A 26,350-nucleotide genomic window follows, 5' to 3' on the forward strand; every position below is an offset into this window, starting at 1 on the left:
AGCAAACAGTTAGGGAGCTCAGGCCCTTTGATGCAGGGGCTGAGCAAACAAACAGTTAGGGAGCTCAGGCCCTTTGATGCAGGGGCGGAGCAACAATACACAGTTAAGGAGCTCAGGCCCTCTGGTGCAGGGGCTGAGCAACAATATAACAGGTAGGGAGCTCAGGATCCTATACCTGAGCGTTGGGTGAGGGGGAAGCCTGCCACCCATGTGCAGGGGTGGCAGGGGGGACGCAGGCCCACCCACTCCACTGCGTCCCAGCCCGGGGCCCTAGCAGCGGCCACGGCCGCTGCGAGTCAGTGGGGTGTCCTGACCAAAACACTGACATCAGCTCATCTGCGTCTGCAGCCTGACCGGGGTCGGCTACCCCCGGGCTACTTCCATGTTCCCCCTCAGGGCCTACCACATCCGTGGCGTCGGGCCCAGTCCAGTCCAGTCCACCAGCATGAGTTCTTCTCGGCCGGGACTTGGTGGCAGGTCCGGCAGCTCCTCGGGGAAATCCGGCCAATTGCACTCAGGCGGCTCCTCCGGGTAACAGCAGGGACGGAGGGGCTCGGGTGGCGTCTCACCTTCAGGGTTGATATGGGGAAGTTCCAAGGGCTCCACGCAACGACGGGAGTGGACGGGCTCCGGTGCCTCTTCCTCGTAGTGGGCGCGGGGCAGCTCCGGCCAGTTAGGGCAAGGGCCTCGGGCCTCGGAGGTCTCCCGGCCGCACGTCTGCTCCCTGCGGTGGCTGGGGCCTCACTGAGCTCTGGCGGCCGGCTTTTATACTTCCTGTCCCGCCCCTTGACTTCCGGGGGGCGGGAACAGGTGTCGGTGGCTCCGCCCACTTAGGTGTCTGTAAGGGCACTCCGTCTGCTGGGCAGGAGGGGAGCAACACCGACTCACTACACAGCGTTCGTGCACAAACAGCAGGTATAGGTGTTCCTGTACCTTGATGACTGGCTGATCAAGGGCTGCTCCAGATCTCAAGTGGAGGCACAGGTCGGCCTCATAAGAAGGATGTTCGACGAACTGGGTCTCCTTCTAAATGAGGCGAAATCGATGCTGTCCACTGTACAGAGGATAGAGTTTATAGGGACTAGACTCGACTCAAGCCAGGGCATACCTCCCAGAGGCCAGGTTTTGGTCACTGGGCGACATCATACAGGCAGTTCCCCCCCACTACAGCAAAGAATTGCCTGAAGTTTCTAGGACACATGGCAGCTTGTACCTAAATAGTACAGCATGCCAGACTCAGGCTTTGCCCACTTCAGTCATGGCTAGCATCAGTATATCGACCAGTTCGGGATGCTTTGGATAGTATCATAACCCTGCCTCGTCCGAAACTAGACTCCCTCCTGTGGTGGCTCAACCCACAGGTAGTATGTGCAGGGGTCCCCTTCACCAGCCCCCAGCCATCCCTCTCATTAGTGACAGATGTTTCAGCTTTGGAATGGGGGGCACATTAGGGAGACCTCAGGATACAAGGCCTCTGGACCTTGCTCTGCATATCAATGTCAGAGAACTGAGAGCGGTGCGCCTGGCGTGCCAGACTTACACATCTTCCTGATATATGGACTCTGAATCAGTCCTCACGGACAACACCATGGCAATGTTCTGTATCAACAAACAAGGGGGTGCAGGCTCCTCTCCCCTGTTCCAGGAAGCCCTCAGTAGTGGGACTTCCGTGTAAAGCACTGGATACACCTGCAGGCATCATACCTCCCTGGGATACGGAACGAGCTGGCAGACCGTCTCAGCAGGTCTTTTCATGGCCACAAGTGGTCCCTCCGTCTGGACATAGTGAGCTCAATCTTCCAGCGCTGGGCTTTCCCCAAATAGACCTGTTCACCACGCAACGCAACAGGAAGTGTCAACTATTCTGCTCTTTCCTGAGTCACAGCCCAGGCTCCATTGTGGATGCGTTCCTACTTCCATGGGGAGGCCGCCTCCTATATGGTTCCTCTCGTTCACAAGGTGCTCCTCAAGATCCGTAGGGAACGAGAGCTGGTGATATTGATAGCTCCTGCCTGGCCATGCCGGCACTGGTACACATCACTTCTGGAAATGTCTGTGGCAACTCCAGCCATCCTACCATTCGTCCCAGACCTAATAATGCAGGATCATGGCCGCCTCTGACATCTGAACCTCAAGTCGCTCCACCTCACAGCATGGAAGCTCCATGGCTGAACGCTGTGGAGCTTTCCTGCTCTGATCAAGTCAGACAAGTTCTCTTTGCCCTTCCACAAGGGCGCCGTACCTTGCCAAGTGGAAGAGATTCTCAATCTGGGCGGAGCAGCATCTTCAGTCTCTGACACTCGCCTCGGTGCCATTTATACCTGACTACCTCCTCCATCTTAAGCAACAGGGACTGTCCATGTCATCAATAAGGGTTCACTTGGCTGCCATCTCCGCCTTCCATCCGGGCGCAGAAGGCTGCTCAGTCTTCGCGAATCCAGTGATCAGCCTTTTCCTTAACGGTCTCGACAGACTATACCCGCAAGTATGACAGCCTATCCCAGCTTGGGACCTCAATCTGGTCCTTTCCAGATTTATGGGACCACCATTTGAGCCATTGGCGACGTGCTCCCTGCTTTATCTCTCATGCAAGGTGGCATTTCTGGTGGCGATAACCTCAGCTAGGAGAGTGTCAGAGCTCAGGGCCCTTACATCAGAGCCCCCTTACACAGTATTCCATAAGGACAAGGTTCAGCTCAAATCACACCCGGCTTTTCTCCCAAAGGTTGTCTCCCAGTTTCACATCAACCAGGACATCTTCCTCCCTGTTTTCTACCTTAAGCCACATTCAAGTGGCAGGGAGCAGAGGCTTCACTCATTGGATGTCCGCAGAGCGCTAGCCTTCTATATCGAGAGAACGAAGCTGTTCCGAAAGTCCATCCAGTTATTCGTGGTGGTGGCAGACAGAATGAAAGGTCTCCCTGTCTCATCACAACATATCTCGTCGTGGATCCATGTAATGCATTTGGGAGTGGTACGACTTGGTGAAGGTGTCCGCTCCGTCTATCATCACGCACTCCACCAGGGCTCAGGCCTCCTCAGCAGCATTCCTGGTGCGGGTTCCCACCCAGGAAAACTGCAGGGCAGCAACATGGTCCTCTATACACACTTCCACCACACACTATGCGATCACTCAGCAGGCCAGAGATGATGCGGCCTTCGGACAAGCAGTGCTCCAATCAGCGGATAACTCCGACCCCACCTCCTGAACTTAGGCTTGTGAGTCACCTAATTGGAATGGACATGAACAAGCACTCGAAGAAGAAAAAATGGTTACTCACCTTCTCGTAACTGTTGTTCTTCGAGATGTGTTGTTCATGTCCATTCCAATACCCACCCTCCTACCCCTCTGTCGGAGCAGCCGACAAGAAGGAACTAAGGAGGTGGTGGGTCGGCAGGGCTGTACATTAGGCACCATGAAGGTGCGACTCCAGGGGACGCCCAGGCCGACCCTACAGATGCTGTTAAGGGAAAAATCTTCCAGCTGGCGTGCATACAGAGCATGCACACCTGATTGAAATGGACATGAACAACACATCTCGAAGAACAACAGTTATGAGAAGGTGAGTAACCGTTTTTTTCCTGCCCTCTCCTCTTGATGTCTCAAATCCTGTCTATCCTCATATAGAGGAATGAGCCTTATTTCTCCGGGTGTAGATTTTTAATCCGCTATTAACCCCAAAGGCCTATATACCAACATCATTCCTTTCAGAAGTCAGACACCAAACCCATGCTGTTCCAGAAACAATGGAAGTCTAGCAGCAACCGTCTTCTTTTCCCTCCTCCCTCTGTGGTGGGATGGACAGGACCACCTCTTTCCAGTCTAGTTTTCCTATTATTCTATGGTTCCACTTGCGTCTTTGTGGGAGACTGCCTTTACTTAAACTGTTGGTTTTCAAAATACGAACAGATGTCCGTGATTTTTCCTTGCTCGTCCTTTTTCCTTGACTTCAGAGCTGGGCAGGTGAGCAGCTGCTGCTGACTGAGAGCCCAGCTCTGAAGGTAGCGCTGGCACTCTGCAGCAGCGCAGAAGTAGGGGTGGCAAGATATGGTATTGCCACACTTACTTCTCCACTGCTGCTGGCGGTGGCTCTGCCTTCAGAGCTGGGCGGCACAGAAATAAAGATGGCATAGCATGGTATGGTATTGCGATAGTAACTGTACCCCCCCCCCACACACACACACCCCCTCCTGGCAGTGGAACTATTTGGGAACTTGAAATATAATATCTTTTCCTCCCCCCATGACAGGGCACATGTGGCCTCTCCCCCATTGCTGTAGGATGTGGGGGTGTGGAAGCACTTCTGTTCCTGGGGACATGCTTGGCCCTGTCAGGAGGAGGCAGCAGCTCCGGGTCGCCCCTTTTGCAGGAACTCAGGTGAAGGGCTTGGCCAGGCTTTGTAATGCTTTCCCGAGTCATTGGTATCTCCAGCGCTGTGGCATGATGGGGCTAAAGCACTGCCCTCCAACCCCATTTGCCCAGCAGTAGATATCCAGGGACATGGTGGTTTCTGCTGCTGAGAGGTGGCTGGGATGGGACCTGTGGCCCAGGCCACTTTTTTGTGAGATTGTGGGGAGGGGAGGTTGGTGTCTGAAAATCCTAGCCCGAGGGAGGTCTGATACACCTCCCTTGTCCTCCCAGTAGACTCCTGGCTGGACTCCTAAGGTTGGGAATGACAGGGGCTAGTCAAATGTATGATATCAAGGAGGATCCATCCTGGAGCAGTCGTCCTCCCCACCCCTTTGCACATCTCTCACCACACATTACAAACCCTTTCCCCTTTATGCTAGCTGAGAAAATAAAATTCTCCTGTTTTCTGCAAAAATATTGTTTTTTTAGAAGTGGGGGGCACACATGGGAGATAACTCTCCAAAGTGGAGTGCGCAGCTAAGTTTCCTCTAAGCTGCATAGCCGTGCAGTGGGTTATCAAGCGCCGTGCAGGCAGGGAGAGGCGCTTCTTCCCCGGCCCCAAGCTGCTGCAGTGAGAGAGGCCTCGGGGAAGTCCTCTTTCCTCAGGGCAGCTTGCACCCCAAACCTCTTATACCCGGCCCCACCCCAGAGCCCACTCCCCCAGCCAGAGCCCTCACTCCCCTGCATCCCAACCCTCTGCCCCAGCCCTGAGCCCCTCCCACACCCTGAACCCCTCATCCCCGGCCCCACCTCAGATCCCTTACTCCCCCACTGCACCCTAACCCTCTGCCCCAGCCCTGAGCTCCCTCCCACACTCTGAACTCCTCGGCTCCACCCCCGCCACACATCACCTCCATATTGGTGTACATAACAAAATTCATTCCACACATGGATGTAAAAAATTGGAGGGAACATTTGTGTCCAGCAAAAATAGTTTGGGAGCTTCTGACTTAGACCAATGAGCCATGACCTTTTCCAGTGTCTGGGTCTTTGTCATGAGGAAGAGCTATTTCATAGAACTTCAGTCTTTTCCTTCTATTCAACAAACTCATAAAAAGAAGGGAAAATATTATTGACCCTTAAAATAAGAACATAAGAATGGCCCTACTGGGTCATACCAATGGATCATATATCCCAGTATCCTGTCTTCCAGCAGTTGTCAATGCTAGATGCTTCAAAGGGAAGGAATAGAACAGGATAATCTTCAGCTATCCATCCCCTGTTGTCCAGTCCCAGCATTTGCCAGTGAGAGGCTCAGGGTCTCCCAGAGCATGGAGTTGCATCCCTGACCATCTTGGCTAATAGCCATTGATGGACCTATCCTCCATGAATTTAGCGAATTCTTCTCTCATTCAGATAAAGGTCATCACCCCAGTTCATTCAAATCAGCATCTCCAAGATACTTTGTGTCTCTTGAGGGTGAAGGTAACTTCTTCTCCCCATCCTGAAGGGGGATGACACATGATCTTCAGAGGTCTGGAGTGGTTTCTTGTGTGTTCCACAAAGCCTTTGAAACAGCCTTCCCTTTAAGTGGTTCCCGTCTTTATCAGGGCCCTTTTCTGTGCCCCATTTTTGAAATGCTGAGTCTCTGTGTGGCTCCTGAGAAGAGATTCCTCAAGAACTTGAATTTCTTCAGTAAGGTCTTCAACAGCTTGTTGCATCCTAGAATGAATAATGAGCATAGCATACTATAGGGTCTGGTCTGACTTTAAAGTAGTGTGTCCAAGTCAAGTCTCCAGTGCCTCCCTGTAGCCTTAACTTGGTTTTAAGATCCATTTTGCTCTAACTCATATGAATCCCTCTATTAGTCCCTCTTATTCTGACGTGGAAGCTAGCCGCCTTAGTGATCATCTGTTTGACCCTAAGAATTAGAAAGATTGTGGCATTCTTTTGTAATCTTTCATTCATGATTTTTCATAAGAAAAAGGTAGTCCTTTTGTACCTGCCAGTCTGTCCTTCTAATGTTGTTTAATTCTTCCACCTTAATCAGGACATTTATCTCCCAAATTTCTATCCTTCTCCCTCATCACAGAAAGAAATTCTGTTGATTTTCATTAACAATAGGGGAGATCATCAGAGTTTACTTTTATTGTGCTCAAGAGTTCCAGAAGTATCAAGCTTTGGGTTCTTCTTGAGGGCCCTCATAAGGGGAAGGATTTGTCCTGTCTCTGGATCGGCTTGTGTATCCAGTGTGCTTACTGTTATGCTGATTCCAGCATAGAGGAGATCAACCAAACTTTGATTCTATTAGAAATACAAATACCTGATTGGCCTGGTTATCACCATCACACTTTAATTCAGTTCAAAAAAAATTTAATCAGTGGACTAGATGCCCACTAACAGGGGCACTATACTTCTTGGGAGAGGAAAAAGTTTAACTATTTTGAAATTTATCACCATCCAGAGGTTTATATGTCTAGTACATTAAGTGTATTGATTCTAGAGTTGTTAATGTTTGGATTTGCTAAATAAGTGCAACACATGTATTATTTGCAAAAACAAGGTTTCACTATAATTTAACAAAAAGGAAAGATATAATTCCTGAAAATTGCTGTCTTTTTAAAAGTAGTAAACCTTACATTTTTAGTGCTTGAAAGAGTACAGTGCACCAACTTCAGCCATATAAAACCATTAAAGAACCAGTTAATTAATAAATAAATCTTAGCCCTAACAAGTAAAAATAAGGCTGGTAAGGATTTGCACTGTTTTCAGGGGAAAGTACTTGCAGGTGGTGTTGCCTTATCTATAGGGCCCTACCAAATTCATGGTCCATTTTGTTCAATTTTACAGTTACATGGTTTTAAAAATCGTAAATTTCATTATTTCATCTATTTAAATCTGAAATTTCACAGTGTTGTAATTGTAGGGGTCCTGACCCAAAAAGGAGTTGGGGGGGGTGTCACAAGGTTATTGTAGGAGGGGGTTGCGGTACTGCTACCCTTACTTCTGTGCTGCTGCTGGCGTTGGCACTGCCTTCAGACTTGGGCAGCTGGAGAGTGGCAGCTGCTGGCTGGGATCCCAGCTCTGAAGGCAGAGCCGCTGCCAGCAGCAGCGCAAAAGTAAGGATGGCATGATATAGTATTGCCTCCCTTACTTCTGCGCTGTTGCCTGCAGAGCTGGGCTCTCAGTAAGCAGCCGCCACTCTCCGGCCGCCCAGCTCTGAAGGCAGCGCAGAAGTAAGGGTGGCAATACCAGAATGCCCCTAAAATAACCTTGCGACCCCCTCCCCGCAGCTCCCTTTTTGGTCAGGACACCCAATTTGAGAAATGCTGGTCTCCCCCGTGAAATCTGTATAATATAGGGTAAAGGCACACAAAAGACCAGATTTCACAGAGGGAGACCAGATTTCACGGTCCGTGACATGTTTTTCATGACCGTGAATTTGGTAGGGCCCTACTTATCTATTTTGTCATAGTATATGTAGTATCTGATACTGTGTGTTGAAAATTTGGTACAACATACCCACATGGAGGAAATAAAAATGAATGACTGAAAGAAACTGGTAAACCGGCCCATTAGGAAAGATGCTGTTGGGAGGAGATAACTTACAGCATTGTCTACTGTTGCAGAGAAATGGCCAACATATGATACCAACACTTAAAAGGTGTCAAATACTATGCAAGCATTGAAAAACTTCCAATTTGATTACTGGGGATGTTTTTCCTTCCACAAGTGAAGCCATGAAATCTGAATGATGCTTCAGTTACAAATCATTCTTTCAAAACTTAAATCTCTTAATTCACAAATAGGTATTGTGACTAAACCTGAAGTCTGTAAACTGGATGAGGGTTAATGATCTATTTGCTTTGTCTCTGTGCTTGCTGAAAAATAAATATTTTTGTTTATTACTAAGAGATGCACAATATACTTATTTCTTTTGGTCTGTCTTCTGAAAATTGTTTTGTAGAATTTCCCAGAAAAGGATCTACTGCACTGTCCTTCTAAAGATGTGATTGAAGCTCATTTCATGGCTTGTGTAAAGGAAGCAGATGCCTTAAAGCACAAAAGTCAAGTCATCAATGAGATGCAGAAAAAGGACCATAAACAGCTCTGGATGGGGTTACAGAATGGTAAATACAACATGTCAAATTAAAGAAATTTCAGTTTATTAGGATGTTAGAAAAGTTTTTCTTCAAAATCTGAATTATTGTAGCAGAGTCATGTAAAATGCCATTTTCCACACTGTAGTCTAATCAAAGGGCTAAGCAATTTAGTGGAGAATCAACTGTTTTTCACTTCTGGTACCAGGATGCAAGTCTAGCTTGAGATCTTCTGAGAAATAAACTGGGTTGTGACTCAGTTCACATCACAGAACCACATCATATTTAATGTAGTTTGATGCAACTGCTAGTCTGAACTTGGGAGACGCCCAGGTCTTAACTAGTATTGAGTATGAATTATCTCTAACCCTAAAAAAATGTGGTTCTTCTGGTTTATGGTTTGAGATCATTGGTGGGGCAACAAAGGTAAACTTTCATTACAATTTCTGGCATATGAATAATCTTGCCCGTTCTCCCACCCCAAATTTAAATTGGGAAATGTTGTTGATCCGCCAGCTAAGCACCTTTATAACTGCATTTCTTATAGGATGTAGATATTTCACTAACTGCTGGCTAGATTAATAGAATAGATTACAGTACTTGTGTGGTAAATGCTTCAAAATATATTTTCATATCTTTTTGTCTGTCTGATTTCTAGAAGATGCCATTGGTTAATCTTATACAAGATATAAACCATTACTCCTGGGGGAATTCTGCACCAAAAATTTAAAAGCTGTGCACACAATATTTTAAAATTCTGCATATTTTATTTTTTAAATAACACTATATAATCACGCCAGTTTTAATTATTTGGGTAACTTATTTCAAAATACCTCTCAGCAACTATGTCTGTAACAATACAGACACACACAGAAAAATTCCCTGAGGAATAGAGAGTTAAAGGAACCCCTGTTTCTCTGCCCCGTCCCCCTCAGAGCCCAGCGGGGGGGAGGGTCAGACACCTGTACCCCCTTCCCACCAGAGCCCAGCCACGCCACCCCCCCCCCCCAGCCCAGATCCTCGCCCCCCCCCCCCCCCCCCCCCCGCCCTGGGCCCCCCCCCCAGGCCCCAGCTGCAGAGCCCCCCCCCGCCCTGCCCAGACACTTGCACCCCCTCCTTCCCCAGCACCCAGGCATGCCCCCCCAGCTCAGACACCCACACCCCTACCCCAGAACCCAGCGATCCAGAGGGAGAAACAGCCTGATGCTGGGCCCTGTGCTTGTATGGAGTTTCCTGCACGCAGCCTCCTTCCTTCAGGGTGTGCTGAGAACTGTAGCTGCCTGGAAACACACACCACCCTCCCCGCAGTGTCTTCTACTTGCGAGCTGGGCTCCTCTGAGTCCAGCAGCGCCTAGTGGTGGCCAGCAGCTCTGCAGCCCATTTCTGTGGGAGAAAAAGGAAATTCTGCGTGTACTACATTAACTTCTGCGCAAATTCTTCATGTGCAGTGGTGCAGAATTCCCCCAACAGTAAAACCCTTCAAATACGTAAATTTAATTAGTTTAAGGTATAAAACATTATACATTACATCTGAATATGTAAAGCATGCCGAAATGCATATTAACTTGAGAAACACAAGGAAAACTCTTGAATGTAAACCAAGTACAGTAAAAGCTTTTATCTGGCACTTCACCAACCGGCAAACTCTATAAACTGGCATTTCTGATCTGCACTGAAAGACCGGTTTATAATGCGGTTGGTGTGGGGCTGGCAGGGGGCTGGGGCGTGGGAGGAGCTGCGGGGTGCATTCTGGGAGGGAGTTTGGGTCCGGGAGAGGGCAGGGGGTTGGGGCACGTGAGGGGCTTGGGGTGCCAGATGGCGGGGGAGGGAGGCGGGCGCGGCTCACTTCTGGTGGCTTCCTGCAAGCAGCTCCCTGTCCCTGCTGTTGCTGGCAGAGGCATGGCCAGGTGGCTCTGCTGGCATGCTGCCTCCGTCCCACCTCCCTGAGCGCTGAGTCTGCGGCTCCCAGCCCCTTGGCTGGGAACCATGGCCAATGGGAGCTGCAGACGGAGGCGCCTGCAGATGGAGGCAGCGTGCCTGCTTGCAGAGCCTCCTGGCCGTGCCTCCACCACCAGAAGCAGCAGGATGGAGAGCCGCTTGCGGGGAGCTGCCGGAGGTGAGTGCCCCCCCAATCCGGCACCCCGAGCCCCTACCCATGCCCCAAGCCCCCTCCTGGACCCAAACTCCCTCCCAGAGCCTGTGTCCCGCAGCCCCTCCCATGCCCCAGCCCTACACTCCAAACCCCTCCCTCTGAGTTAACTGGCATTTTTAATTTACCGGCACCCCCCATTTCCCCAGCATGCTGGTTAAAAAAGCTTTTACTGTAAAATTGCATATTAAGCTCGAGAACCAATAAAGTCAGGAAATGAGTTAAGATTTAATGTATAACATGTCAGCCTGAATTTGTGGGGTTTTTTTTCCTGGTTAATGTCTCAGTCTAAATGATTGAGTTATTCTGGCCATTTGAAGTAGCTTCTGGCTTGCAAGATAACTAACCTCTGAGTTTGTTAGCCCAAAATACTGTTAGTACTGATGATGTCTTCCCTGGGGACCAAATGATCTTTTGGGTCCTAAAAGGGGCAGTGGGAAGATGAATGAGTCATGATAATTTGACATGTGGTTGGTGGAGTTCTGAGGGATGCAGTTAATAAAATTCCGTAGATTTGCATCCTGTAATTAGTGGGAAATAGCTTTAAAGTTTGGGTCAGTTTAAAAAAAGAAAAAACGTATTCTGATTAGTTGTGAACATCCATTTTAGTGTAAATCCAGCTAATTGGGTGAGTCATATATTTTTCATATTAACAGTAAATACAGAATTTTAGCTAGCTGAAAACTGTATTACTCCTAAAAGTAAAGTATTTTAAAAGGGCAGATTGTCTTGTAAATCAGTAAGAATGCATATTTTCAGAAGTTGTATGTTGAGAAAATGGTTTGCTATACCCATATCCATTAAACAAAAGAACAGCATCATCTGTATCATAAACAACTGTATTCAAGAGAAATGGAGTAGAACACTCTGCCTATATAACTGTTTCTTGTTTTGAGACCGCTAATGTTTTCTGGACTCTCAACATTCTTTGGAAATGGAAACTTGTCATTTGTATGGTTCTCCCAGCACTCAAATGCTCATAGTAATGCCTTGTGTTGGTAGTTATTTGCTCTTATTTCATGACTAGCTTTATTAAAAAGTACAGTGAACGATTTACACAATTACCAAGTGAGTATTAAGGTATATCAGGCATATTAGAGAAAGGAAATAATATGAGTGAAGGTCCCTCATTTGACACAGGATGATTGTATTCAGGTCCTACAGAATCCTGTAAGGATACCTCAAGGCATAATTTGGTGATCAGTTGTTCTCCGTATGCACTGAAGTTAGGACAAGATGTAGTATGCTTAGTTTGCAGCTAGGGAGATTCAGATTAGATATTAGGAAAAATTTGTAACTATAAAGGTAGTTAAATATTGGAATAGGTTACCAAGGAAAGTTGTGGAATCCCCATCATTGGAGGGTTTAAAGAACAGGTAAGACAAACACCTGTCAAAGGCAGTCTAGATAATACCTAGTCCTGCCTCAGCCCTAGGGAATGGACTAAATGAACTCTTCAGGTCCCTTTGAGTTCTACACTTCTATAATTTTTTGATTACTATAAAGAATGAATTGAGGAGCAAATGAGCCTATTATAACTTCTCTTGACACATTCTACTATTACATTGGTCTAGAGGAATCAAATGATCATATTATACAAGTGAAAGTTTGTTTTAGTACCCTCTTAATTGAATTTATTCTCTAGCAATAGGCCCAGTTAAGTGCTGGGACTGTTTATGACGGTGCTAGTTATAGATTCTACTATTGTTATAGTGGTTTAAAAAAATCAGTTGCAAAATGTCATCTTAGCTAAAATAAAGCTTGCTAGCTACTTGTTAGAATATGTATTAAGAAACATCTAGCTCAGTTATAAGTGTAACATAAATTAGGTTTCATTGTAACTGCATGTATCTTTAATGGATAAACCAAAAGTTGGTGTTTTATCAGTTATAGTGAACCAGAATTGTACTACATATGTTTGGGAATGATGGTCTTAAGACAGGAGTTTGCCTAGTAAGGTTGGTTTTGTACAGGTTTCATTGTATTTCGTGAGAAACAGCACCTGGGAAACCTGACATCTAAATGAGAAGTTTAACAAGCTTTTGAATACTTTCAAATGCTAATTTTAATGTCTGAGCTCTCCCTAAAAGAGAAATAAGAAAAGCTTGTGAAACTAAGAAAACTCTTTTTAAGACATGCTGTACCTTTCAGTATGTTTTTATAGGCTTTCGTTTTAGATGTAATGATTTTAAACCTCTCTCTGAAACAAAGTTTATGACCACAAAAAAGAAAAGAAAGTAGCATTTGTGATAACTGCTTCATACCTTATGATACACATCTGCAGATTGTTTTTCTATGAAACTTCAAGTAATTTTCTTCATATCTTTAACAAAAACAATGATAGTTACATTTTTAAAGTATTGCTAGCATAAGCAACTCTGTATCAAACTTAGTGGATGGTTTAAGACATTAAACGTGATTTTTTTGTAAATAGCCAGTTTGCATAATTTTCTGATGTCAGAAGGGACGATCAATATTACAAATATTATAAATTAGTTTGGGTCGGTCTTTCTAACTGAACTGCAGTTGCCTTGTCTGGTTGTATGGGTAACTTTCCAGCAACACTCTCGGCAGCCCTAGCGTCCCTTAAGGGATGAGCAGTAACAGAGGATTTATGGCAAATCTTGTGTTAGGGTTGCCTGACCTGGTGTCATATCATTCTTCAGTCCCTTTGGTTGGCCTACTGATCAGTCACCAAATCAGGGAAGAGGTCAGGTCTCTGCCCATGCACCTGTGGTGATCTCATTTATTCTTTCAACATCATTAAAGGCCTATTTCTAAGTTGGTGTTTCTCACCTAGAGGATTGGCTCCTTTGGGATATGTGTGTGCGTCATACTAGTCCGGATGCAGGGAGGAAGGCAAACAGGACAGAGGAGAGAAACTTTGTGGGGGCAAAGAGGAAAAACTGAATAAGAGATCCATGAGAGTGTTTTGATGACAAAGCTGTATCTATATTTCTAATTACAGGGACATTTCTTATTGCTGTCCTTGCCTCTGAGTCACTTTATTGTTCCATCATTATGATGGATCAAGGAGGCCTGACAGGTTGTTGGGTTTTTTTGGTGTGGGCAGGGATTGGCTTAATAGTTTTTTCGGCTTGCTTTTTACATTAGAAATTCAGGTCTTGTCTCTATTGAAATAATGTCACAGGGTCAAGAAAGTGAAAGCTGAACAACTTAAGAGGGGAAATTATTTTTAATTGAACTGTTCAAAACTTTATCAAAAACTATTAGTAACAGAAGTTGTAAGTGTTAAAGGGAGTCTTGGTTAAAGATTCAGCACACCTGCTTTTCATTTGATGTGAGAGCTCATAAGTAAGGCTATGTTTTAGTCACGGGTATTTTTAGTAAAAGTCATGGACAGGTCATGGGCTGTAAACAAAAATTCATGACCCGTGACCTGTCCATGATTTTTACTATATTCCCCTAACTAAAACTTGGACCTGGGAGCTGTGGGTAGTCTGGGGGCACCACGGGTGATCTGGTGGGGCAGGGGGCGGCACGTGGTCCGGGACCCCCACTGGTGCTGAGGGTGCGGAGGGTTGACGGGGCTGGCAGGCTCCCTACCCGGGTCCCCGGGAGCGGCCGGTATGTCCCTAGAGGGTGGGAAAGCCAGGGAGGCTCTGCACACTGCCCCAGCCACAAGCGCTGGCTCCACAGCTCCCATTGGCCGGGAACTGCAGCCAATGGGAGCTGCAAGGGCAGTAGAGCCCCCTGGCTCCTTCGCCTAGGAGCTGTAGGGACATGCTGGCTGCTTCCAGGGAGTCCCCCCGAAGTAAGCGCCGCCTCCCACCCCAACTTCCTGCCCCAGCCCTGGGCCCCTCCCACAACCAAACTACTGCTGCTGCTGGCAGGGAGGGGCATGGTGGCCCGAGACTGCCCCAGGAGCAGCTGGCACGGCTGGCCCAGGGGCTGCCTGGGCTGCTTGGGCAGCCCTGGAGCCAGCTGTGCCAGCTGCTGCAGAAGTCATGGAGATCACAGAAAGTCACGAAAGCCATGACCTCCATGACAGACACGTAGCCTTACTCATAAGATACATGCTCTGAAATGTTCATGGGTTCCTCAAGCAAAACCAGTGAAGACCAGACTTTGTTTCTGATACTTGAAGTAGAAAATAAGCAGCAGAAGCTTTTTTTAAAAAACTTGTAAGGCCTTCTTTTTGTATATTGTAGAAGATAAAAGGCACATTTTTTGCCTAAAAATATTCCCCATAAATCATCTTTAATACCCCTTTCTATTGCAATGCTTACAAGAAGTTGGACAGCTAAGAGATATATTACTTTTATTTAAAAAACTACTGTATACTACTCTTTTACATCCTTACACTCTCAGCCCTATCCTACTGTTTTGTTTACCCCTCTGGGTCATGTGTAAAATATTTTGAGATACATTCTTAAGGCATTGTAAAATAATAAATGGGAATAGCTAGGATCTTGCATTGAGGTAGCACTTCAGGATTGCATTGTGCTGAATAGACATGACACACAGGGCTCAACAAAAGATTGTTAATATACATTATCCTACTGGTAGAGACACTTATTAGCCGTGCTCCTACAATATATTTCGTTGTAAATTATGTTATAAAGTCAGATTTGACCAGTACATTTTGACAATGAGGAACAGATCACCCTAATCTCAAATGGGGTTTTGTAACCTAAACAAAAGTTGTCTGTTTTAAATTAGTAAAGCAGATAATATGTATTTGGAAAATTGTCAGGGGTTCTGTATGAGAACAAGTGAATGGGAGGGTAATAGTTTCTTTAATCATTAAACCATCTTTTTCTTCTCACCATCCAGCCCCCAGAGCTCTGTCAAAATTTTAATAGTATTTTTCTCTGTTGGTAGGAATTTGGGTAAACTTGGGACAAGGCTAGGCTATTTCCTTGCTTTTAGGGAATGGAGACATACATCTGTCATAGCAAGTTGCATTTGAGAAGGAAACTGTTTTTTAGTTTATTATTTTCCCTTTCTAACTTGCTATTTTTGTGTCCAGTATAAAACAAAAAACATGAAACAAGTGCATATTTTCAGAATTTTGGCTACACCTCCACTGCTGAATGTGGTGTTTCTTTCTCACACCTCTCTTGTCTGTAAATAATGCCTATTGCAGTCTCTGGAGCTTTATTAGAATTTCTCCTCACTTTGACCCTGTTTCTTCGGAAGTCCTTATTCATTCCTTAAGGGCTTCTTTTCTTGGTTCCTGCATTCTCCCTTCCTTATCTTCCTAAATGTTTATGCTTCAGAGTATTCAGAACGCTATGCTCAGACTATTCTCTCCCATCAGGAGATGGAACCAGATTGGTGATGGAAAATAGAAGCATTCTGTCATCTCTAAATCAAATTCAGAATCGTCCTCTGGTGCTTATAACACCATATACTTACGCCATCTTTCCTTCAGCCTTGGCTTCTTCTGTTCCCTCCCTGCACCTAAAATCAGTTGGTCTGTCCCAGACATGGCAATAAGACTCCAGGGGAGGAAGAGACACTACAGATAGTCCTGGCTGAAGATTTTGTCAGAGCTCGTAGTGGGCCCAAGGTGAGATGTGGTGCTCTTTCCCTTTTCTACCTTCAAGAACCCGCCTGTCCAAGTGTTCACTCTAGCACATACCTCACCGTTACAGTCTACTGTTTAAAATGTTCCTGAATGTTGATTAGTCTATGGCTAATTACCATGAATGCATAGCTGGTTCCACATTATGGACTGCATTTGACCACTTACAGCATGTGTTGTGTCCTTCTAGAGTTTGACTCTGAGATTTTTACGGAAATGGTGCTTCTCATAGATCCATTTTGTTAAAGATAGGATTTTCTGATTCAATTGAAAAGGAAAGACATAAACTTAAATTCAATAAATTTTTAAGTAAATTTTTCTGATCAGCTAGCGAACAGGGGTCTGCAAACAAGGGAGTTTGAGAAGGGGAGAAGGAGATCCTCCTGCTGAACGAACAAGGTGCAAGTACTAACCTTGTAGTGAGTGACTTTGTTTGGCTGTTTGTAGTTTTTCTTTCTCTTTCAGATTATTTCAGTTACAGAGTCAGACTGTTTGAGCCTTTGTTCCCTGGTTCAACCTTGATCATCTTTGATCCGCCTCAGTCAGCCTTGTGATCACCCTCCCCCCTGTGTGTTTAACAAGGGGGTAGGGCTGACCTAGAGAGAAGGCCTTAAAAACTAGAGGGTAAGCAACCAAGGGGAGTTTGTGGGAGGGAGTTTGTGGGACGGAATATAATCGCTATGGTTAGGAAGGGCTGCATTGTCAGTGCCAGCGCTGCTCCTGTCTCCTCCACCTGCACCTCTATCCAGACAGACAACCTAACCATGGATGCCTCTACCCAGATCCTGGTGTGGATTTGCAGAGACTGTGGCCTGCATTTCGCACTCTCAGAAAGCCAGGCTGGGGGGACCATCCAGTGTGAAAGGTGCCTGCTGGTGGAATCTCTCAGGAAGCAGGTGGGAGAGCTACAGGAGGAGGTGGCTAGGCTGAGGAGCATCCATGGCCGTGAGGAATTCCTTGAGAATATTCATATGGAGACATGCAAGGCTGAAGAAGCTATCCAACTACAGAGGACTGCTGTCACACCATCGGGGAGAGGATATAGCTCTGTCTCAGGGAGGACACTGGCTGATGGTTACTTCTGGCAGCAGGCAGTGCTCCACACCTGCTCTGAACCCATCCACCATGGTGATGAAAAACTATCAGGCTGCCCTGGCAACGAGCAATGAGGAATCACCCCCAAAGGTGGAAGCGGAGAAGCCATGTAACCCCAAGGCTGGGAAGATTGAAGTCACCACTCCCAGGAGGAAACATAGGGTAGTAGTGGTTGGTGACCCTCTTCTGAGGGGGATGAAGGCACCCATCTGTCGCCCTGACATGGCATCCCAGGAGGTATACTGCCTGCCAGGGGCCTGTATCAGAGACGTTACGGTGGGATTGTCAAGGATCATCAAGCCCTCTGACCCCATGTTACTCATCCATGTGGACACTAGTGATACTGCGAGGTATGACCCTCAGCAGATCAGACGTGACTACAGGGCTCTGGGAGTAAGGGTGAAGGAGTTGGGAGCGCAGGTGGTGTTCTCTTTCATCCTGCCGGTCAAAGGTATCGGCCCAAGCAGAGACAGATGCATCCTCGAGGTGAATGCGTGGCTGTGAGGATGGTGTTGCCAAGAGGGCTTCAGCTTCCTTGGCCATGGTATGCTGTTCCAGGAAGAAGGACTGCTAAGCAGAGACGGGCTCCACCTATCAAGGAAGGGGAAGAGCATATTTGGAAACAGACTGGCTAACCTAGTGAGGAGAGCTTTAAACTAGGTTTGAAGGGGTCAGGTGACCAAAGCCCACAGGTAAGTCAAAAATATGGAGACCCCGGGAGAAGGTTTAGAATTTGGGGGGAGCAGGGGCAGTTATAGCAGGGATAAGGAAGAGACAAGACAGAACTAGGGGAGGGAGGGAATCAAATCGGTATCTTAGATGTCTATATAGTAATGCAAGAAGTATGGGGAATAAGCAGGAAGAACTCGAAATGCTAGTAAATAAACACAACTTTGACATAGTTGGGATCACAGAGACTTGGTGGGATAATAAGCATGACTAGAATATTGGTATAGAAGGGTACAGCTTGCTCAGGAAGGATGGGCGAGGAAAAAAGGGAGGAGGTGTTGTCTTATGTATTAAAAATGTATACACTTGGACTGAGGTTGAGATGGAAATAGGAGACAGATTTGTTGAAAGTCTCTAGGTAAGGATAAAAGGGGTAAAAAAAACAGGGTGATGTCATGTTAGGGGTCTACTACAGACCACCTAACCAGGAAGAAGAGGTGGATGAGGTTTTTTTAAACACTAACAAAATCATCCAAAGCACAGGACTTAGTGATGGGGGACTTGAACTACTCAGACATCTGTTGGGAAAATAATACAGCAGGTTACAGATTTTCCAACAAGTTCTTGGAATGTATTGGAGACAATTTTTTATTTCAGTAGGTGGAGAAAGTTACTAAGGGAGAGGCTGTTCTAGGTTTGATTTTGACAAATAGGGAGGAACTGGTTGAGAATTTCAAAGTGGAAGGCAGCTTGGGTGAAAGTCATCATGAAAGGATAGAGTTGATGATTCTAAGGAATGGTAGGAGGGAGAACAGCAAAATAAAGACAATGGATTTCAAGCAGTCAGACTTTAGCAAACTCAGGGAGTTGGTAGGTAAGATCCCATGGGAAGCAAGTCTAAGGGGAGAAACAATTGAAGACAGTTGGCAATTTTTCAGAGAGACATTATTAAGGGCACAAGAGCAAACTGTCCCGCTGTGTAGGAAAGATAGGAAGTAGGGCAAGAGACCACCTTGGCTTAATTAGGAAATATTCAATAATCTACAACTCAAAAAAGAGTCCTACAAATAGTGGAAACTAGGTCAAATTACAAAGGATGAATATAAACAAATAACACACATATGCACAAAAACAACAAGGAGTCCGGTGGCACCTTAAAGACTAACAGATTTATTTGGGCATACGCTTTCGTGGGTAAAAAACCTCAAGTAAGTAGGGACAAAATTAGGCCAAGGCACAAAATGAGATCAAACTAGCTGGAGACATAAAGGATAACAAGAAAACATTCTATAAATACATTAGAAGCAAGAGGAAGACCAAGGACAGGGTAGGCCCATTACTCAATGAGGAGAAAAAAAACAATAACCAAAAATGTGGAAATAGCAGAGGTGCTTAGTGATATCTTTGTTTCGGTTTTCACCAAGAAGGTTGGTGGTAATTGGACATCTAACATAGTGAATGCCAGTGAAAATTAGGTGGATCAGAGGCTAAAATAGGGAATGAACAAGTTAAAAATTACTTAGACAAGTTAGATGTCTTAAAGTCACCAGGGCCTGATGAAATGCATCCTAGAATACTCAAGGAGCTGACTGAGGAATTATTTGAGCCATTAGCAATTATCTTTAAAAAGTCATGGAAGACAGGAGAGATTCCAGAAGACTGGAAAAGGGCAAATATAGTGCCAATTTATAAAAAGGGAAATAAGGACAACCTGGGGAATTACAGGCCAGTCAACTTAACTTCTGTACCCAGAAAATTAATGGAGCAAATAATAAAGCAATCAATTTCCAAACATCTAGAAGATAATAAGGTGATAAGTAACTATCAGCATGGATTTGTCAAGAACAAATCGTGTCAGACCAACCTGATAGCTTTCTTTGACAGGGTGACAAGCCTTGTGGATGGGGGGAAGCAGTACATGTGGTACCGTATATCTTGACTTTAGCAAAGCTTTTGATACTGTCTCGCATGACCTGCTCATAAACGAAGTAGGGAAATGCAACCTAGATGGAGCTACTATAAGATGGATGCATAACTGGTTGGAAAATCGTCCCAGAGAGTAGTTATCAGTGGTTCACAGTCATGCTGGAAGGGCATAATTAGTGGGGTCCCACAGGGATCAGTTCTGGGTCCGGTTCTGTTCAATATCTTCATCAATGATTTAGATAATGGCATAAAGAGTACACTTATAAAGTTTGCGGCCGATACCAAACTGGGAGGGGTTGCAAGTGCTTTGTAGGATAGAATTATAATTCAAAATGATCTGGACAAACTGTAGAAATGGTCTGAAGTAAATCGGATAAAATTCAATAAGAACAAATGCAAAGTACTCCACTTAGGAGGGAACAATCAGTTGCACACATACAAAATGGGAAATGACTGCTTAGGGTGGAGTACTGCGGAAAGGGATCTGGGGGTCATAGTGGACCACAAGCTAAATATGAGTCAACAGTGTAACACTGTTGCAAAAAAAAGCGAACATAATTCTGGGATGTATTAGCAGGAGTGTTGTAAGCAAGACACGAGAAATAATTCTTCCGCTCTACTCCATGCTGATTAGGCCTCAACTGGAGTATTGTGTCCAGTTCTGGGTGCCACATTTCAGGAAAGATGTGGACAAATCGGAGAAAGTCCAGAGAAGAGCAACAAAAATGATTTACGGTCTAGAAAACGTGACCTATGAGGGAAGATTGAAAAAATTGGGTTTGTTTAGTCTGGAAAAGAGAAGATTGAGAGAGGACATAACAGTTTTCAAGGACATAAAAGGTTGTTACAAGGAGGAGGGATAAAAATTGTTCTTCTTAACTGCTGAGGATAGGACAAGAAGCAATGGTCTTAAATTGCAGTAAGGCAGGTTTAGGTTGGACATTAGGAAAAACTACCTGTCAGGGTGGTTAAGTACTGGAATAAATTGCCTAGGGAAGTTGTGGAATCTCCATCATTGGAAATTTTTAAGAGCAGGTTAGAAAAACACCTGTCAGGGATGGTCTATACTCAGTCCTGTCATAAGTGCAGGGGACTAGATGACCTCTTGAGGTCCCTTCCAGTTCTATGATTCTATGATCGTCTCAGTCCTATGAAATGATCAGAACACTAGCTTTACATGTCTTTTATGGAGAGCATGATTTAAATTTTAGGCCAACCCAAGTGGTGGTTCTTTTTAGGAATCTTCCATTAAATTGGACCAAACGTAGCGCTGAATGAAAATATTAATTAATATTGCTAAAAAATATAACTAATGAAAGTTAAAGAGAAAATACAGGTTTTTTAGTACAACACTTTTAAAAGCTGTGATTATTGTGAGTGGTTTATAGAAAACAGTAAATATGCTATGATTCTGTTCCTTCAGTGTCCCTCCCATCCACCTCTGTGCCTTCTGCAACTTCTGTTTTCAAATATCTGGTAGACATAAATACAAATTGAGGGATCTTTAAAAATATTCTGTAAAACTACTATATTACTTTACTTTTTATTACTACTTCTTCCTACAGTGTTAGTCAGTTGTCTGAGGCATGCTGAGAGAAGCTGGAACAGGTTAATGAAATGGTATCTTAAAGCTTTCCTTTTTTGCCATTTCAGGTTTGTCGTTAAAATATTATATCTGTGTGTTTTGTTGCTGAAATGTTTGAATGGTGTTGGTTATCGATTACTAAAATTCTTGGACTTTTGTGACTGTTTTCCTCATGGGCATGGTTTTGTGTTTTTCTTTGATAGAAGTATTTTTCTCAGACCACATTTTTCTTCAGAAATTAATATTTTATCATTTCAAGACATGGCAGTTGGGGTGTTTTATGGAACAATAATCAAATTCCTTTATTTGGCCTAGCTTAACAACTGCCAAGATGTGTCATTGTTTGGCCATAATATAAATCTTGTTACACTCCATATTTAAGTAATAAGATGTATGTTTTCATATAGGAGCAATGGGAAGAAGTACAGTTGCTGTTTCTGCTTAAAGAAAAAAAATTACTTTGGCCTAATGCCTTGCATATCATCTCTTGAGCTTCATCTAGATACACTGATGACCTAGAAGGGGGAAAATATATGGCCAGTTTCTAATGCAATAAAACAGAACTCATACAGTGAAACTTCAATACATGAGCTTGTACATTAAGTGAAGATAATTACAGAGGTTGTATCTGGAAAAAAAAAAATGTTCAGGGCTTGACAATTAGGAGAATGTAACCTGCTGCTGTGTCAAATATTTTTTCAAAGTAACTGACCCATTAACATAGTTACATGCCTGCAACAAATTGACTTGAATCTTATTAATAACATTGTGTTATCAGCTCTTCCTCCCAAAAAAGTAGTTGTGGAACATTATTCAGAAAACTAAAATAATATAAACACTAAAGTTCACTAACTTCTAAATCCTCCATGTAATGTTGTTAATTTTTTCCTTGCTCTTTATCTTCCGTTTTGCCTATTCTGTGTTCATTTCTGGTTTTTCTGCCTCTTCTCTCCATCTCCTTATCTGTTGTTGAAAATTTCTTATTATGACTCTTCCTAATCTGTGTTGTTTCCCATTTCCCACAAGGCTCGTTTTTAAATTTTGTAAGGCCTCAGGGCAAGTTCTTTAACCCATACCTAGTTTTCTCCCATATAGCCTTGCCTCCCTAACCCTTCTATCTCTCTACCCATTCCCACAAGAATACTTCCTTCTTGTTAGGTTTCTTTTCCTCTTCCCTCTGTCCCTATCTGGACTTCTGTTTCCCATATGTATACTTTCTTTCCTCCTTTGCATTGTCAACAAAAGAAAAGCAAAAACTTTGATATTATACAAATTAAAGTTTTAAAATTTTCAGAAGAAAAACTATTTAAAGAATGAACTCTTTTCCACAATAAGCCATTCTCTGTTAGGAAGGCCGTTCTCTGTAGCCTGTCTGGAATAGAGCAACGTCACTTTCCTTTGTAACAATAATTTAGATAATCATGTTTGTAACACATTTTCAAGCAGCTATTGCTTGTTGGCCATTTGTATCTTGTCTACAGTACACCAGCAGTTTTACTGTGCTTTGTAGATGTGATGAATCAAAGGCCTCTACAACTTATGTTCTTAAAACATTTGTAAATGGCCCCCAGAGAGAGATAAAACTATATGAGAGTTCTTTGTCCACTGGAACTATGCCCGTTCCATTGTGATAAATGCCTTGGAGAGGGAATTTAAAAGTTAAACTGCCTTCTTTTTTTTTTTAAAGCCATGTAACTATACACTCTAATTTTAAACAGTGCTTTAAAGTTTTCCTTATTTATATTAGGTGTCTTGTTTGCAGTTTGGACACGAAGAATTGTGATTCTTCAGCTTGGCTGCTCAAATTGATCCCAAAGGCACAGTTTCAGTCTGTAGTAAAGTTAAATATAATTTTCCAATAAATAGGCATAATTAGGTAATGTAACCATAAGATGGCACCCTTAATAACAAGGTGTTATAGGCTTGTGAATTTCATGACTTATTTAATATTAATGAACTTAATTTCAATGTGTTTTGAATTTGCATGTTTAAAACCAAATTCACAGTTGAATAACTATATGCATGGGAAGCCTTCCTTGGAAGCTCTGTAAGTTCACTACTCTCTCCACTTTCAGATCTCTTTTCAATACCTGCCTCTTCCGTAATGCCTATAAGAGATCAACCAATTAAATAATAGATTGAAGAACACATGGCATTAGTTGGCATTTACTTTAGAGGTCAGCCCCTAAAGAATGAATGCCATGTATTAATGTAAAGAAGCAACAGTTTATTCCCATTATAAATGTTTGGTGAAAGTTCTGTCAATCAGCTCCATAAGATGGGATATGAAATCTATATCCTCGTGTGACACCCCATTTGAATCTATTTCTCTGCAGTTATTTAGCCTGAATCTTTTACCATGGAACAAATTACCTTCTAGTTCTCCATAGCAGATCATTGTCACCTAATACCTGGAAGTAGTCTGGAAATACCTGCAAACTTGCCAACTTCTCCAAACAGTGAGTTCACATTGCAATGCTCAGAGGTATCATCTGGACAATTTTATTTACTTATTTTGATTTCTTCAGTAATAAAACAGTTGGCAAGAGGTCAACATATCGTGGGGATTTTTCCATCCAAAAAAGTGATTGTAAGACTCCTTCATGAAAAAGAAAAAAACACTTTTTTTTCCTACTTGTAGTAATGTAAAGCTAAAAGTGAAAGTCGTCTCCATACTCGATAACAAATACTTTGTCAGTATTCAGACATACTTTGTTAGTCTGAAAAGGGTAACAGCTAGATTGTAGTCACAGATAGGCAGGGCAAATTTTTATCTCTAACTCTTCCTGTTCTCCATTACCAAAACAGCAGCAGCATGATTGTTGGTTGTTTGACTCTGCATTTTTATGATACAAGAACCGGAACCCTGAAATAAATTTGTTAGTCTCTAAGGTGCCACAAGGACTTCTCGTTGTTTTTGAATGATTTTGGCACCCTTAAGTCTTACAGAGGGATCCTTCAATAGCCAAGCCATGAAAGAACTACCAACTTTAAATTAAATGTTAATTCTATATATAATACAATGTAAATATGGCTGATAAAGGATAAGTTTTAAATGTGATGCTTCTAGAATGTTTGCTGTATGCGTGAGGTATTCTGGATACAAAGAGATCTTCACATACATAATATGACTGTTTGGCTGAGCAGTTTAAAGTGATTTATAAAGTGTTTGTAACTAGCCCAACAACAAGGTTAGAGCTACAACGGGAAGGACTGGTGCTGACTTTGGAGAAGGCTACTTCCCCTCTTCCCAAGTAGAGGCAATGTGTGCTAGGGGTCTGATCAATGGGAAAGGTGGGTATTTTTGATAGGAGGGGTAGATACCATTTTACCACATTGACTTCTAGGCATAATTCCATAGGATTGTTGGTGCTATGCAGTTTCAGAGCTAATTTGTCAATAGGAACATCTCATGGTCTGTTATTCAGCTGGCATCTTAACAGTCAGATTGATTTGTAATGGTTCTACCAAATACTTACGGTTACACATCACTGGTGTGATTTATGTTGTCCAGATGTGCAGTACAAGGAATATAAATGCAATTTAGTTGCTTGTGAAAGAGAGTGAATTGAGTGACCTGGAAGGTGCAATCCTTTATTTCTACAACTAGTAGAGCTGTGACAGCAATAGTATAAGCTTCATAATTGTGGGTCACCAATGTCTCAAATTTGTTCTAGAGGAGCCACTCCCAAAAATTACTGCATGTCTCCATGCACTTTGGATCCTGGGCACCTCTACTAAGGCTGTCAAAGACAATTAAAGGTTGTGTGCTGTGGACAATTGTACACTAGCTTCGATCACCACCTGATTTCACGTAGGCCAACTGTGATGTGTAGGACAGGGGTTGATGCAGGCCAAGGGAGAGGCAGGAGGTGGGTCATCTGGTCTCATTGCTTCCTGCATTTGTGTTATACAGGAGGTCAGGCTAAATGATCACAACGAGAGATTGGGAGACGGGAGCGATTCCAGAAGACTGGAAAAGGGCAAATATAGTGCCCATCTATAAAAAGGGAAATAAAAACAACCCAGGAAACTACAGACTAGTTAGTTTAACTTCTGTGCCAGGGAAGATAATGGAGCAAGTAATTAAGGAAATCATCTGCAAACACTTGGAAGGTGGTAATGTGATAGGGAATAGCCAGCATGGATTTGTAAAGAACAAATCGTGTCAAACCAATCTGATAGCTTTCTTTGCTAGGATAACGAGCCTTGTGGATAAGGGAGAAGCTGTGGATGTGGTATACCTAGACTTTAGTAAGGAATTTGACACGGTCTCGCATGATATTCTTATCGATAAACTAGGCAAATACAATTTAGATGGGGCTACTATAAGGTGGGTGCATAACTGGCTGGATAACCGTACTCAGAGAGTTGTTATTAATGGTTCCCAATCCTGCTGGAAAGGCATAACAAGTGGGGTTCCGCAGGGGTCTGTTTTGGGACCGGCTCTGTTCAATATCTTCATTAACGACTTAGATATTGGCATAGAAAGTACGCTTATTAAGTTTGCGGATGATACCAAACTGGGAGGGATTGCAACTGCTTTGGAGGACAGGGTCATAATTCAAAATGATCTGGACAAATTGGAGAAATGGTCTGAGGTAAACAGGATGAAGTTTAACAAAGACAAATGCAAAGTGCTCCACTTAGGAAGGAAGAATCAGTTTCACACATACAGAATGGGAAGAGACTGTCTAGGAAGGAGTACAGCAGAAAGGGATCTAGGGGTTATAGTGGACCACAAGCTAAATATGAGTCAACAGTGTGATGCTGTTGCAAAAAAAGCAAACGTGATTCTGGGATGTATTAACAGGTGTGTTGTGAGCAAGACACGAGAAGTCATTCTTCCTCTCTACTCTGCTCTGGTTAGGCCTCAGCTGGAGTATTGTGTCCAGTTCTGGGCACCGCATTTCAAGAAAGATGT

The 26,350-nt window shown here is 43.9% G+C and overlaps 1 protein-coding gene across 6 annotated transcripts in view; it reads left to right on the forward strand.

Annotated features, from left to right (window-relative positions):
• ATG5 (autophagy related 5) overlaps positions 1–26,350 on the forward strand; it is a 145,010-nt gene that overhangs the window by 38,243 nt on the left and 80,417 nt on the right. For all 6 annotated transcript variants that reach the window (XM_024211574.1, XM_024211571.2, XM_024211570.1 and 3 more), the window contains exon 5: positions 8,319–8,481. In XM_024211574.1, the coding sequence (XP_024067342.1) occupies positions 8,319–8,481 (163 nt within the window). The remainder of the gene's footprint in view (positions 1–8,318; positions 8,482–26,350) is intronic.

The sequence above is a fragment of the Terrapene carolina genome, unplaced genomic scaffold (genome assembly GCF_002925995.2).
Source record: "Terrapene carolina triunguis isolate 2854851 unplaced genomic scaffold, T_m_triunguis-2.0 Scaffold42, whole genome shotgun sequence".
NCBI lineage: Eukaryota > Metazoa > Chordata > Testudines > Emydidae > Terrapene > Terrapene triunguis.